Raw genomic sequence first — 13,541 nt, forward strand, 5'->3', positions numbered from 1 at the left:
AAAAAACAATAAATGGTCGCTTATAATTCGGATCTACCATCTTACTTTGGATGGATCATTCTGATGCACAATTTTCTATTAATAATGATTAATTTATTAGCATTAATAATAACCCTGAGTTCGGAACGCGTTTACAAGATCAGTCGTTAATAACCTTAGTTAAGTGCGTTAAATTAGCAGTTTATTAACCTAACTCAAATTAACGGCTGCTAGGATGTGCAATTTCCTTATTATCGAATCATGGTTCTGCGATCAGAAAAGCAAATAGGATGCTAATGTGCCTACAACATTTTCTTCTACTTAACCATTTGAAAAGCTACCCAGAAAATTACGACTTTCAGGAATTTTCAGTATTAGGTATCCCTAATTACAGTCAGAAGCTTGTAATAGAGCAGAATTTATAAGAGTTTACCTAGTTTTATTTTACGTGGAATCGCGTGCATTATTTCCTGCCAAGAATTTCTTCGTGAAAATGCTTTATTACTCTACGCCCATAAAAATAAAATAAATAATCCGTTTTATACCGAACGTGTTTGAAACTAATTAAAATGTTGCAAGTTCACTCAACTCTAAAATAAAGCTACAACATAATGAATGAACTTGTAATGAATTAACAACTTCGAAGTCTGTTTAACTTTCATAATTAAACGACTTGTAGTCTTTTTAATCCGTCTTTGTTGAAATCTGTCGGGAAAGTCCCTGTCTTCGTCGCATATAAATTATCCGGTATTAACAGGTCTTTTGTTAATACCTTTTTTCGTAAATGAAAACAGCCTTGATTTTATCGTTGATTTCCATTTTTTGAGTTATCAGTGCGATTAAACTATTCATAAATGATGTTCATGTGGGTTACTGAAACTGAGATATTGTATTTGTAAGTACTATTTTAGGCGTTTGACAGATAATGATCAGAACTGGTAGTTCGTGACGCATGCTATTGATACTGAGGAAGTTTAGAAACCCCTATGTATACATACTATACTACCCTTGTAAAAGGTTCCCCAGGATTAATAATGCGCTTTCTTGTTTTACTTTAGTGGATGTCGCGACGCCGAGGTCAATGACCGACGCCATCGGGTTGCCATGCCAACGAATACCTACATGATGGCTACATGCAACCAGCCTTTGGTTACTGCTTTGAAAAAGCTTATTATGAATACAGCCTTTTGAGTTTTTATTTCTCGTTAAAATTTTCTTTTATGTATGTGAGTATCCAGTACTGGTAGGCTTGGAGCTGCTTTGGTAAATAGTTGTTCTTTTGTTCATAAAATTTACGTTGAAAACTCTTTTCCGATTTTACATTATTTTCAAAGAAAATATTTCCTAGAATGTACAGGATAATAGAAACATTAAATCATAGTTTTCAGAACACCACTTGTTATTGTTAGTACGGTAAGCTTCTCTTGTTTTACATAATATTATTCTCTAGCACTGCGCCGGATCTACAGCTAAGGCACAAATAACTCGGAATGGTATTATTTATCTTTCCATTTCCAATGGAACTCGTGTTCATCTTGTATTATATTGGACGAGCGGTGTCTGTATTATCGCTTGTTACCAGTTATAGCTTCCGATATGTAGCGAATTTTGTTAGGGCTGTCTAAACCGGAGTTAGGGGCTCCGAACTTGTGTGAAAAGGGTCTGGAACATTCAGTTACAGTTCCCCGTACTTTATTTGTAAAAATATCCGGTGGAACATCGTGAGGTACTGCATTGACGGATGCTTATATCCGTCTGTTTACCTGCGCCGGGAATTTTACTTGTTTTTCTTTTTTACTTCTTTTGTTTGATGTTTTGTCGAAATTATGTCTTTATAGTCGTCGATGCCTGGCATAGTCTGAAGAATAAACTCCGGTGAAAAATCGACATTCTTTTGATATACCGTCAATCATTTTTTGATCCTTTTAACAGAAGAATTTTCGTCGAAATAGTGAGCTATAAAGAATGTCTTCTTCCCAACATTATCTGAATAACATCATAAAAATGGAAAGCCAAAAATAAATCTCGGTATGTTTGATTCAATTTCTCAAATCCCACATCATTGCAGACTGGCCTTTTCCATTTATTTCGCGGCTTTGCGCCGTCAAAACAATCTATATTATTTATTCTGGGGTTGAGCCGTTGTTTGTTTTCACGTGCGGATACATACATTACATTTACAGTAACGTGCACATGTAGAGTGTAACCCTGACACGTGTGTGCATGTTAGCTGATGGAGCGTGAATGGGTCGCGCCGGATCCCTGCTCCGGTGCGCCCATTGTCGTCTTCCGCGTTGCATTAGGTACTGCATACAGTGCAACTGGCGCACTGTCTAGTTGTACGTGTACAAATGTGCATTATCCGTATATTAGATTACTATGAACAAAGGAGCCCCACTCGTGTTAGGCCAAGTAGAAACTGAAAGCGGTGAGGGTTTTAATTTGAGCGCCTGAAAGAATAAATTCCTGGTGTTCTCTGAAAAACAAATGTTAAAGACAATAAAGAAGTTTTTATCTTTAAACATCCCTTTACGTAGTTTCATATCAGCGTATATTTTGGAACTTAAACTTCGGCTGAGTCAGCTCTGGTTAAGTTATTGCACGGGTTATCCGCAGAATTTATGCTTTTTGCTTGCCAGCTCGGGGATCCTAATACGAAATTTCTGTACCTACATAATGTGATGAATGAGTCAGCGGGTTTCCCAGCCACGCGAAATTTGTTCTCCAACCATTATCACTTATACCACGTACCTACGTAAAGTTGATTAATTTAAGGAAACGCGGTTTACCTACGTTTGGGAGCTTTGTAAGGAAAATTTTACATACAAATAGGCTGATAACGAGAGTTCCGCTTTGGTATTAACAAAGTTTCCCTATTATTAATATTAACTGTGCGTAATTTAATAATTTCATTTTGCCTTATCGGGTTTCAGTTTATCATACTTACACAAAAATGTATTTTGATAATTAGATGTAATGAGCTTATAGAATATTTGTAGCGGATAATCCTATAAACTATTTTCGGTAGTAGATTATCCCTAGCTAATCCGATTTAAAAAGAATCTTTCTTATAAGTGAATGAAAATATAACTGACAAATATAGCTCATTACATTTGAAACCAATCCTTCACAACATTGCACGTATTGAGCCCTGCCAGACAAAACAAAGGAACATAAATACTAACATATTATATACCACGTCAAAGCTCTCAACATTTGTACAATCGATAAATGTCAGAACTCAAATTACTAACATCAATTCTAGCTATGTCTCGTACGAAACTTATTCCCGTTGGTGTAAACTTTCACGATAAATTACATTTTGTCCCTTTATGAAAACTTGGCGGTTTGTGTTCTTATTTAAACTTATTGTTCAGAATGTTTGGATTTTTCATCGCAATGTTGGTTTTAAATAAAGACTTTTGGAACGTAACTTGATTTGTTGTTTTTGTTTGAAAAGCTCTGTGCTGTTTTTTTACACAATTATTTTTGGTTATACAGTGAATGCTTTTCTGCAAATTAAATTATCTGGAAAAACAAATCTTCCGTTAAAATAGGTACTTAAAAAACAGACAATTCTACGAATATTGCTCCTAAACACTTCCTCATAAACTTCTGCTCTCAAAGGCATATCATTAATGTAGGTACGTAATTAGTGACGTAATGGAAACTTGTATCCCGTTATGATCACCTTCACATTGAAGAAATTGTTTTCACAAACAACGTGAGAATGAAAACAAACAAATAAACAATGTGTATATTTCAACACAAGACGTGTCTAACTGGAAGAAATGGAGTATTATGTAAATTGTCAACAGCTGTAGCTTTGTTAATATCCCGTCAAGGAAAAACTGGAAAAACGGCGTGACTCATCATTATGTACATAGAATATTTACTTTGTTCAATAAACTGACTTTTCCATTTTTGAGATTCAATTGTTACATCTGCCTTTTTCTATTTACCCCAATTTATTTTTTCTTACGTTTCCTAACAGATTTATTTTCCAAAAGTGCCGTCATAACAACTGTCAGGATAAAAAAAAAAACTAGTTCATAAATAAAACAGGTGGACATTACGGTGCTATATATAAGTTATCATTTTTGCACGATATCATTCACGGCCGTGGCAGAGAGATAACATTCTATACCTCGGGGAAACACAAACAAACTTTAACACCCAAGAAGTTTAGAACTAACAACTACATACAATAATAATGACGCATATGAATATATAGCTTCCTCTGACAACATCTGCCTACGTAACATGTACCTATGCTTAAATATGCTAATACATTTTCCGAGCTGAATATTGTATGTATATTAATGAGGATTTAACAGTTTGCCTAGAGGCCTAGAGTATTCGCTCTGATAGGCGGACCAGCCTTAAATATCACAGGTTTTCCACGAAAATATCCCATTTCGTAACAAAAGCTTTTACAAGATCACTCCAATATTTTTTTAAAGGAAGGTTGAGTGAAATCCTGTGTTTGTGGATGCGAAAATATTCATCTTACATTTTAGATGAACTTCGTGATTTGACATTGCTTTGTATTGGACAAAGAGAAGCCTGATAAACGACGTACAATCTACATATATGTTTGGGGTGTCTGTTTCTGTTTAATAAATTAACAAACCCACACATAAAAAAAAATCCTAAAATCCAATACGCCGAAGTGTTCTTTAATTTATACCCTGGGGAATTTCCTAATCCTGGCAGGGGTATTCAAATCGATAAAATAGTTGATCAACAGCTGTCTAATTATAATTTTCTCTATTCCAGGGAACAAAACTATGGATAATAATGGAATATTTGGGCGGGGGGTCGGCGCTGGACCTGATGAAGGCGGGCAGCTTCGAAGAGATGCACATAGCAGTGATACTGCGCGAGGTGCTGCGGGGTCTAGACTACCTGCATTCAGAGAGGAAGCTGCACAGAGACATCAAGGCCGCTAATGTACTGCTCAGCGAGATGGGGGACGTTAAACTAGCTGATTTTGGTAAGTTGAACTATTTCACAAAGTGTTCGGAGTTTCGGAGTACCTAACTCCCAAATGGTAGAAGGATACCTTAGATCAATTTGGCGTACGCTTAACTTAAAACTGGTCCGTAAGATGAGTAGACATGGAAGAAAATCTTATCATATTTTAGCTTCTACTATAATAAACTCGCACAGAACAAACCTTCCCTTTATAACGAGGGTCTCTAAATGGTTTTGGGTTCTGCCGTTTCACCAACATTTTAAAAGGGTAAAAATTTCGTAGATAAGAAACGGCGCCGCTTGCACTTTATACTTCCATCCTTGACCGCCTTTCGCCTTTGAATAAGACGTCCCTGACGCAAAGATATTCACAAAGAAAGACGAGAAATACGTTTCGAATATTATTTTGCTTTCATTGTATATTTTCAACGCAGAATTTTGTATATTTGTATTAGCCATGCTTCAGTTCTCAAGGCCTGTATTTGTATAAGGTTTCCGATTAGACGTAGCCATCTTCTTATTTATGCATGAGTTGTAAAAGATGACCTACTAATACTGAGCAGGCTACAACGTATACATCATGACCGAGCTGTAATGTAATTAACATAATAGCGACAGTGACAGCCATCAACGCTAAGTGTCGAGAGCAATGATTACAGCATTATAAACTCAAGATTAAGTATCACTCGAAGCAGTCTTAAGAGCACATTCTTATTCATCATCACAGGCCGTTATGTATGTAAATAATACACGTGCATAAATAATAACTTTCTTTAGCTCTGTTCTTATACATCTCTGTCAAGGTTTTTCTGCCATTAACATGATTCAGAACGCTATGCAACAGTGATACGAGTTTCGAATATAATCGTAACGGATGGACGGCTGCTCCTGCGCACATAAAACGAACGATGCATGCAATTTAAACACGAAAACCATTCACATCGAACGCTTATCTCAGAAATATATTGGTAATGGAGAATTTAGAGCAATTGTATGTAGAGCTCAGTATTTTGAGCACGTTTGAATTCGAACATCAATTGTTATAAATGGTGTTCGAATGACATTGATATCCTTGTGATTGTAGTGACTGGCTTCCAACATTAGGCACACTTTAGGCCGCTGAAGATGAATAAGTAAAACATAGTTTGATGTTGCGGCCTCTGAACGTAATGGTGTCAACTTTTACGACACCGAAGGGACGAGTTTACCAACTGCTAACACTGACTGACTGTGCATAATTGACGATAATTTAATCAACAACAAAGATTCTGTGTTCTGGGTTCATGAATAGTGTCGTAACCTACTTACTCGTGACGAATTAAGTGTAAATTGACTAGTTAATCAATAATGTCATTACGCAGTCGTTAATGGACAGCATCTGCGTTTTATAGGTGTAATTTAGAGCGCTAAAGTTGTATATTAATCTTGCTGTCTCAACTTAATTAAATTAACCGCATCTATTAAAGAAGATATTTTATAAGAGTTTTTGGGACACCAGCGAAGACCTATTTATCAACGCTTTAATCTCTTAATAAGTTTCTAAAGTGTCATCCCGGGAAATATGGCAAGGGCGAGCAAAAATAAGTTTTGGAATTTTCGACAAGCTGGAGATTTTATCTTTTGGTAATTAAATCGAGATATTATCGTGCTGAAGCGAAGGTCTAACAGCGAAGCCTTATAAGGACCGGTAGTAAACAGAATCTAAGAAGCTCTACTCATTCATTCAACCAAAACTAATTGTTTAAAGGTGTTATAGAGATTTCTGCTATTGACGTCAATACAAAACTGACAAAATTATATGAAGTATTGGCATACAATGTAGATATTGTTAAAAAAAGATGTCAAAACCACAATGTGGAAGCTCACATTATAAGTTAAGCGCGCATTATGGCCATGAATTTTGGCTTTAGGCCAATGTTTGAACCGTATTCGATCAAATGTGAGCCGTGCCAACGCAAAGTGAACGCCCTTTTGCTTCGGCAAGAGCCGGGTGAAGACTTTCAGGCTCTTCAAACATACCATGTTTGTTGGAGCCACCTTCCTTTGTTTGAACACTTCATAGTATTACAAAGAAGGTACCTAATCCGCCCAGTCCCATTCCTTTGTAACTTTTATAGCTATGCTCTAACACTCGTGAGTAAGACATATTTGAGTGTATTTGAAGTAGGTTAATAGTCAAGTGGCGCTGAATTTTAACTCTTACGTTTATGGGCACTCAACGCCTTAACCTTTGGGTTTATGTCGCTACGATTTCGTTCGACACGTCATTTCGAGGAGTTTTATGAGTATATAGCACTTTATTGATGTGTGTTGTGTCAATTGGTACCAATGCATTTCTAGTCCTAATGGCGACCTTGAAACGACAATTTACACCGAAATAAAGTTAAAGCTACGGGATCGCCCTACCACATCAGTAGATATTATATTTTTTAGCGTACAATCCCAAATAAATTAAAGTTAAGGAAAAAAATATGTAGGTATTGCCTTTTTGAGGAATTTTAGTGCCCGTTAGGGAAAAGGAACACAAAACTAGTGACTCACTAAAAAGCCCGCATGACTCGCGGGCTTTTCGAACGATTCTGATAAGGAGTAAGGGCTGTGTTTTACAAAGGAAACATGATAATGTTTACTGTTACTTATTTTTATGCCGGCACTGACATATGCAAAATAAAGGTACTAATAGTAGACTTCCTTTACCTGCGTTAAACTGTTGCAAATAGTTACATAATTGCAATTCCAAGTGCGAGACGGCATACAATATAAATAAATACACAATACGATATAAATGCTGTTTGATCGAATGAAATAAAATATATTTCGGAAAACAATAAATAATATTTTTAAAAGTATACAAGTTACCTCATTACGCGGTTTTCCTTGACACGCAGCTGATGACCAACGATTGATAATGCGATTTAAGAAGGTCTCGCATTTATCAATTTTAATGTACCTATACGTTACCTGACATTTTGCACAGGACACTTAATGACCCGTTTTAAGACCTCTGGGTATCGTGAGCGCACATAACGCTGCCAGACAATAATGTTTAAGTATGCAACTTTAATGTCCTGAATTTCTATCACATAATTGAATCTACTTATAGCCAAATGTTTATTCAATTTAATTTAAACATTAAACTTTCCTATACACCGTTTTATTACTTCCTTAAAGTCAGCCATCGTGATATATCGGTTTTTCATGTACCAATCGTCGTCAATCAAATCCAATCGATGTCGGCATTTACCTATAAATAGCCGTGACTGCTAAAACAAATTAGGAATGTTCCATCAATATACCAAAACAAATTAATTAATGTTTCATTTGTTTACCTTTCTTGTTTACTTGTATTTTACCGTTAGCCATTTTGTGGTATTGTAATCCTTACAATGTTAGTCAAAACAAGGACCTGAGGAAAAATTCAGTTGAAATAATACTTTATTACCACAAGCTTTCACCACTTACGTGTACATTCTATGCTATTCTTAGAAATGCAGGAGATGCTGTTAACAACAAGTTTGTTCCTTACAGTAAAACTCTATAGTTTTTCAGAAATCCTGACCAATTAAAACTAAAATAAATGTTCTCAATTTCAGGTGTCGCGGGCCAACTAACGAACACGACAAGCAAACGTAACACATTCGTCGGCACACCGTTCTGGATGGCGCCCGAGGTCATCAAGCAGTCCTGCTACGATAGCAAAGCTGACATCTGGTCTCTCGGCATCACCGCCATAGAACTGGCCAAGGGCGAGCCTCCCAACTCAGAGCTACACCCAATGAGGGTGCTCTTCCTCATACCCAAGAACAACCCTCCCCAACTCACGGGCAGCTATTCGAAACCCTTCAAAGAGTTCGTCGAAGCGTGCCTGAATAAGGACCCAGAAAATGTAAGTCACATACGTACGGTAATACGGATTAATTTCCCCGTCCGTCGGCTTTCGTCTAGTGTTTTTGTTGGAACCCTCCCGAGTGTTTCGGATTACGTTCAGATCCCTTAATCTGGCAGATATGAACGTGTACTTCGTTGCACTAAATAGATTGTTTTAGTAATTCTCTAGTGTTTACATAACTTTCTCTTTGACTAGTTAAAATCCATTTTAAATCCCATATTTCGTACTAAAAATACAAAATTGTTTTTGTATATTTCAGAGGCCAACAGCAAAGGAATTACTAAAGTTCCAGTTTATCAGGAAGGCTAAGAAGAATTCGTATCTAATGGATCTTATAGATAGGTATAAGAAGTGGAAGGCGCAACGGAGCGAGGAGAGTGAAACCGAGTCGGAGAATTCAGATTCGTGAGTATATCTCGTAAAAGTATAAAAATATCGATATCGTAGCGGACGAAATCTTCGTAGAATTGCTCTAAATGAACTAAGAAATCTTCGTGGAATCACTCTAAGTTAACTAAATTCTTATTTTAATCACATTACATAATATCGGTTTCTAAGTAAATTAATGTTTTGGAAGTCAACATTAAACCATGTTAGGATAATTTCGACTTGAAACTCGTGGGTGGCTACCGTTACACGTGCCGTGTGGGACTAAGGGTATTAAGGTTATGAGATGCTTAATTTTATGTAGAGAAGTACTTCTTCGTCATTAATATATTTTTGTTTCTTAAAACTGAGGATAATGACAATACGGTTGTATAGTTAGAAATTTTGTGTGTGCTCTCACCATACAGTGTTTTATATGCTGTCTGAAGTGGGTCAACCTATTCTCCTGTATGCCACAATTTGTAAAATGCGCGTGTCCAGCAAATAAGTCATCTGAAAGCCCTGTAAAAAAAATACAACAACCTTAATGCGTTTTCACATTATCTGAATTGCTAATGAAATCTGCTATATATTTTACATTTTCTAATATTTAGTGGTAATATTTCCAGAGAGGAGTGTCGGAGTGGTGACAGCGAGGCAGACGAGCCGTGGATCATGACCGTCCGCGGCGGAGCGCTGCAGCCGCCCGCAGAACGCGACAACAAGCGGCGCAACAACCATCTCGATGATAATGGTGAGGGATATTGTGTCTTATGTGGGTGGTGTAGGGTTACAATTGGAATTGTTAAAGGGTGCAAAACAAATGACGATAATCCAATATCGATATGGGGATACTCTGTCTTATGTGGTTAAGCTTAAGGTTCCAAATTGAAATCATTTGTGGAAACAAAAACATCACCATTATTAACATTAACATTAGGTTGTAAATTGCAGTGATTGCTGGGGGGTACAAGTAGATGTCGATAATAGGGAATATTGTGTCTTATGTGCGCGGTGCTACAAAGATAGTTGGTTAGATTTAAAACGGTGATCTGTATGTGAGCAAACAGTTCTATAATTTTCAATCAAATAGAGTATCATCAGCAAAATACTATGAATTGATATTACGTCAATCTAATCCTTGTTTTAATCAATTTCCAGTGTCCCCTCGCGACGCAGTAACAGTATCAGGGTCGGGCAAGCAGAACGGCGCGCTGAACCCGCGCAGCTCGTCGCCGACGCCCGAGCCCGCGCCCGCGCCGCCGCCGCATGCGCCGCACGTGCCGCATACACCGCCGCATAACAACAATACTACTGACAAACATACCGTATGTCCTATAATATCATATTATGAACTCTCGACCTCTCGCGCACTAGGCAACCTGGCTGCGACAGCCAGAAACTCTGTATCGAAAGTCATCTTATGAAAGTTCGGAACCCCGGGAATACGTCTGACTGCTACAACTAGTGCGCCAACACTGACGGCAGCCAGATACATTGAATTTGCTACCGCAGCCAGGAAATCGTGGCTGACTAGTGCGATGGCCCATACATAGCATATTTCATAGCTTCCAAGTAAAAATTTGACACACATCATGACTGCGCAGAACATATTATAGTGCGCGAGTGTTAACACTACAACAGGTGCACTCCCTATTCCTTCACTCATATAGCCCTATGAGATAGAAATCCGTTACGACCGGAGAGAGATCATGAAAGTTTAAAAAAGTATTCACATCTGAAAAAGTTTTCATTGTAAAAAATATTTGTTAATCATTGACACAAATGAACAGCACATCTTTCTATATAAAGATAATGTACATGGAAAGATAATTAGGCAATAATATAACTAACAAGATTGAATCTCTTCCAGCCGCGGCAGTCGTCGAACGTGCAGGTGGTGGCGGAGCCGCGCGGCAAGGAGCGCGGCGACCGCCCCGACCGCGACGACCGCAAGCCCGAACACAACCAGCCCAGGGACACCAACCTGTATAATAAAAACGTTAGTATACGCACACAATATACCTAATCAACATCCATCCATCCATCCATCCATCACAGCCTCTAGGTTGTCCGTCTTCGGACGTAGACCTCCTCCAAATCTTTCCATTTCTGTAGTCAAAAACAAAAATTATTTATCCAAACTCGGCTTGAAAACAGCAATTTCAAAAGACAGTCCCCAAAACGCCCGCCCTTCACCACTTCCTATTCTTATTTTGGGCCTACCACCTCACATAATAAATATATTTAATTCTAACCACAAGCTTTAAAGGTATTTTTGTGTCTTTAAGACACCATTACATTGACACAGATGCTTGATGAATAAATGATTTCGATTTCATGGTTCACATACAGAACTTTTTAGTGATAATACCCAAAATAGGTAATCAAGCTTCATGGCATTCTAAAATCTTCTTCATACTTCGAAAATATTTTATTTCTTCTAAGAAGGGGCATACTAAACTTGCAAGTTTTAATAGTTTTCTAATTGCAATTTTTTATTTGTTTCCAGGCTACGCCTTTAGACCACAGAGGAACAAATAGTGAAGAGAACAAAGTGAAGAGGCACCCTTATCTGCAGCAACTAATATATCCACTACTCAACGAGGTAAATAATAGTTTTTTTATTTTATTTATTTACTCATAGTAATGTGAAAATTGTAAATAAAATTCTTCTACCATTCTTTGAGCAAAGGCTGTTAGTTTGCATATTACGAAATAATGAAGTTTAGATTTGCTTGTTTGTCTTCATGGTGACAAGCTATCAGTCTTGTTAAGAGCGTATACGCTCGGCGCGCGATGTCAACTTTAGGTAATTCAACGCAAAAAATCACGCAGACTAGCGTCGTGGTTGCAATCTTATGTGCGTTTTGTGTCAACTAGTCGGAACTGTCAACGCGTGTTACCGTCGCGAAGTACGGCGGCGCACTGAGTAATGGCAGCAAGTGCCCTCGCCTCTCCGCCCCACCGCTCACATACTTAAGGCGCGGCTAAATAGTTCCGCGCGGACTATACTACTTGTATATTGTTGTCTTCTTATTTCGCAATATTGTTGCATTGTTGGGCTATATTTAATATAAAGGTTAAGTTCTCCATAGGATTGCTTTAATAGAGCATATATAACAAAGTGTGTTGTGTGTGTGCAGTTGTCCCGCAAGCACGGCGGCGGCAGCGCGGCGGCGATGGAGGAGCTGCGGCGCGCCTTCGAGCACGCCGAGCGCGCCGCGCCGCACCTCACGCGCGCATTCGTGCAGCAGGTACGTGCCATACTGCCTAGTTAATGTATCAACCTTCAACATTATAGAAACACCTCTAAGGCCATAGACCCCGCTGGGGCTGCGGGATTGTTCGAAGAAGAAGAATTACCGCGGCCCTGGTACATAAAAGGCCTACGACGGAACATGATGGATTTTTTGTCAGTAAAAGTCTGACACTCTCTCACTGCTGACTCACAGCGGGCCAGAGACAACATAACGTTCGCTTTTCTTAAAACAACTGTTAAATTTGAAAAGTGAACAACAAAATTCATAGTAAGAACAGCCGAGGCCGCTCATATACAGGCTGTAAAAAAAAACAAAATGAAAAGGCAGGGAACTGTTTAAATGAATTTCTTCAATATTCCTAAAATTAATTCGTGTGAACCTTTTGCAATTTTTGTCAACATATATGCTACCATTGTTTTTATACATTCTTACCATTTATGAATAAAGAACTCCCCTAACAAAAACTGAGTAATCAAAAATTTACTACAAATGCAATTCTTTCTCCAAATCATTGAACTCAAGAAATTCTATTAAGTTATAGTTGTCTTATATTAAAATACAAATTATAATTGCAGGTGGTGCAAAGGGTGGCGACTCAGTCCCACCAGCCGTCGCCGCCCGCTCACGCGCCGCCGCAGCAGTGGATGAGGTAGGTACTGTAACACCCTTATATCCAACATTATATGCACTGCAACGCATATCATATGCACTGGTGTTGGGTATTCGGAATGGAAATGTGCGCATGCCTTCTGTAATGCTTTGGATTATTTTTCTTTAAACTAATACCTGCATATTTAGGATGGCAGGAGTGGTGGGTAAAACTTAATTTAAACATCGATAGTATAGTAACATAATAAAGAGGAGAAGGAGAGGTTTATTTGTTTGTATCCTAGAGACTCAAAAATGGCTAAACCGATCTGAAAAATTATTTCACTGTTGGGACAATACACTGTCCCCGGGTTAATACATGGACATGGAAGAAGCTCCTTCCCGAACACGGGTCAAGCTGCAAGAAACAGCTAGTAATTTATATATTTTCTATAGGATAGGTACGACAAGTTACATAT

General features: G+C 38.0%; 1 protein-coding gene across 3 annotated transcripts in view; it reads left to right on the forward strand.

Moving 5' to 3' along the window:
* The window catches only part of Gckiii (Germinal centre kinase III), a 67,513-nt gene that overhangs the window by 51,049 nt on the left and 2,923 nt on the right, over positions 1-13,541 (forward strand). For 2 of the 3 annotated variants that reach the window (XM_064035356.1, XM_064035354.1), the window contains exons 3-11: positions 4,759-4,975; positions 8,550-8,842; positions 9,105-9,250; positions 9,841-9,965; positions 10,373-10,539; positions 11,085-11,213; positions 11,724-11,819; positions 12,358-12,468; positions 13,050-13,123. In XM_064035356.1, coding sequence (XP_063891426.1) covers positions 4,759-4,975; positions 8,550-8,842; positions 9,105-9,250; positions 9,841-9,965; positions 10,373-10,539; positions 11,085-11,213; positions 11,724-11,819; positions 12,358-12,468; positions 13,050-13,123 — 1,358 coding nt within the window. Of the gene's footprint in view, positions 1-4,758; positions 4,976-8,549; positions 8,843-9,104; positions 9,251-9,840; positions 9,966-10,372; positions 10,540-11,084; positions 11,214-11,723; positions 11,820-12,357; positions 12,469-13,049; positions 13,128-13,541 lie in introns of all 3 variants that reach the window. The other variant, XM_064035355.1, reaches the window with a different exon arrangement.

The sequence above is a fragment of the Helicoverpa armigera genome, chromosome 6 (assembly GCF_030705265.1).
Source record: "Helicoverpa armigera isolate CAAS_96S chromosome 6, ASM3070526v1, whole genome shotgun sequence".
Classification (NCBI taxonomy): domain Eukaryota; kingdom Metazoa; phylum Arthropoda; class Insecta; order Lepidoptera; family Noctuidae; genus Helicoverpa; species Helicoverpa armigera.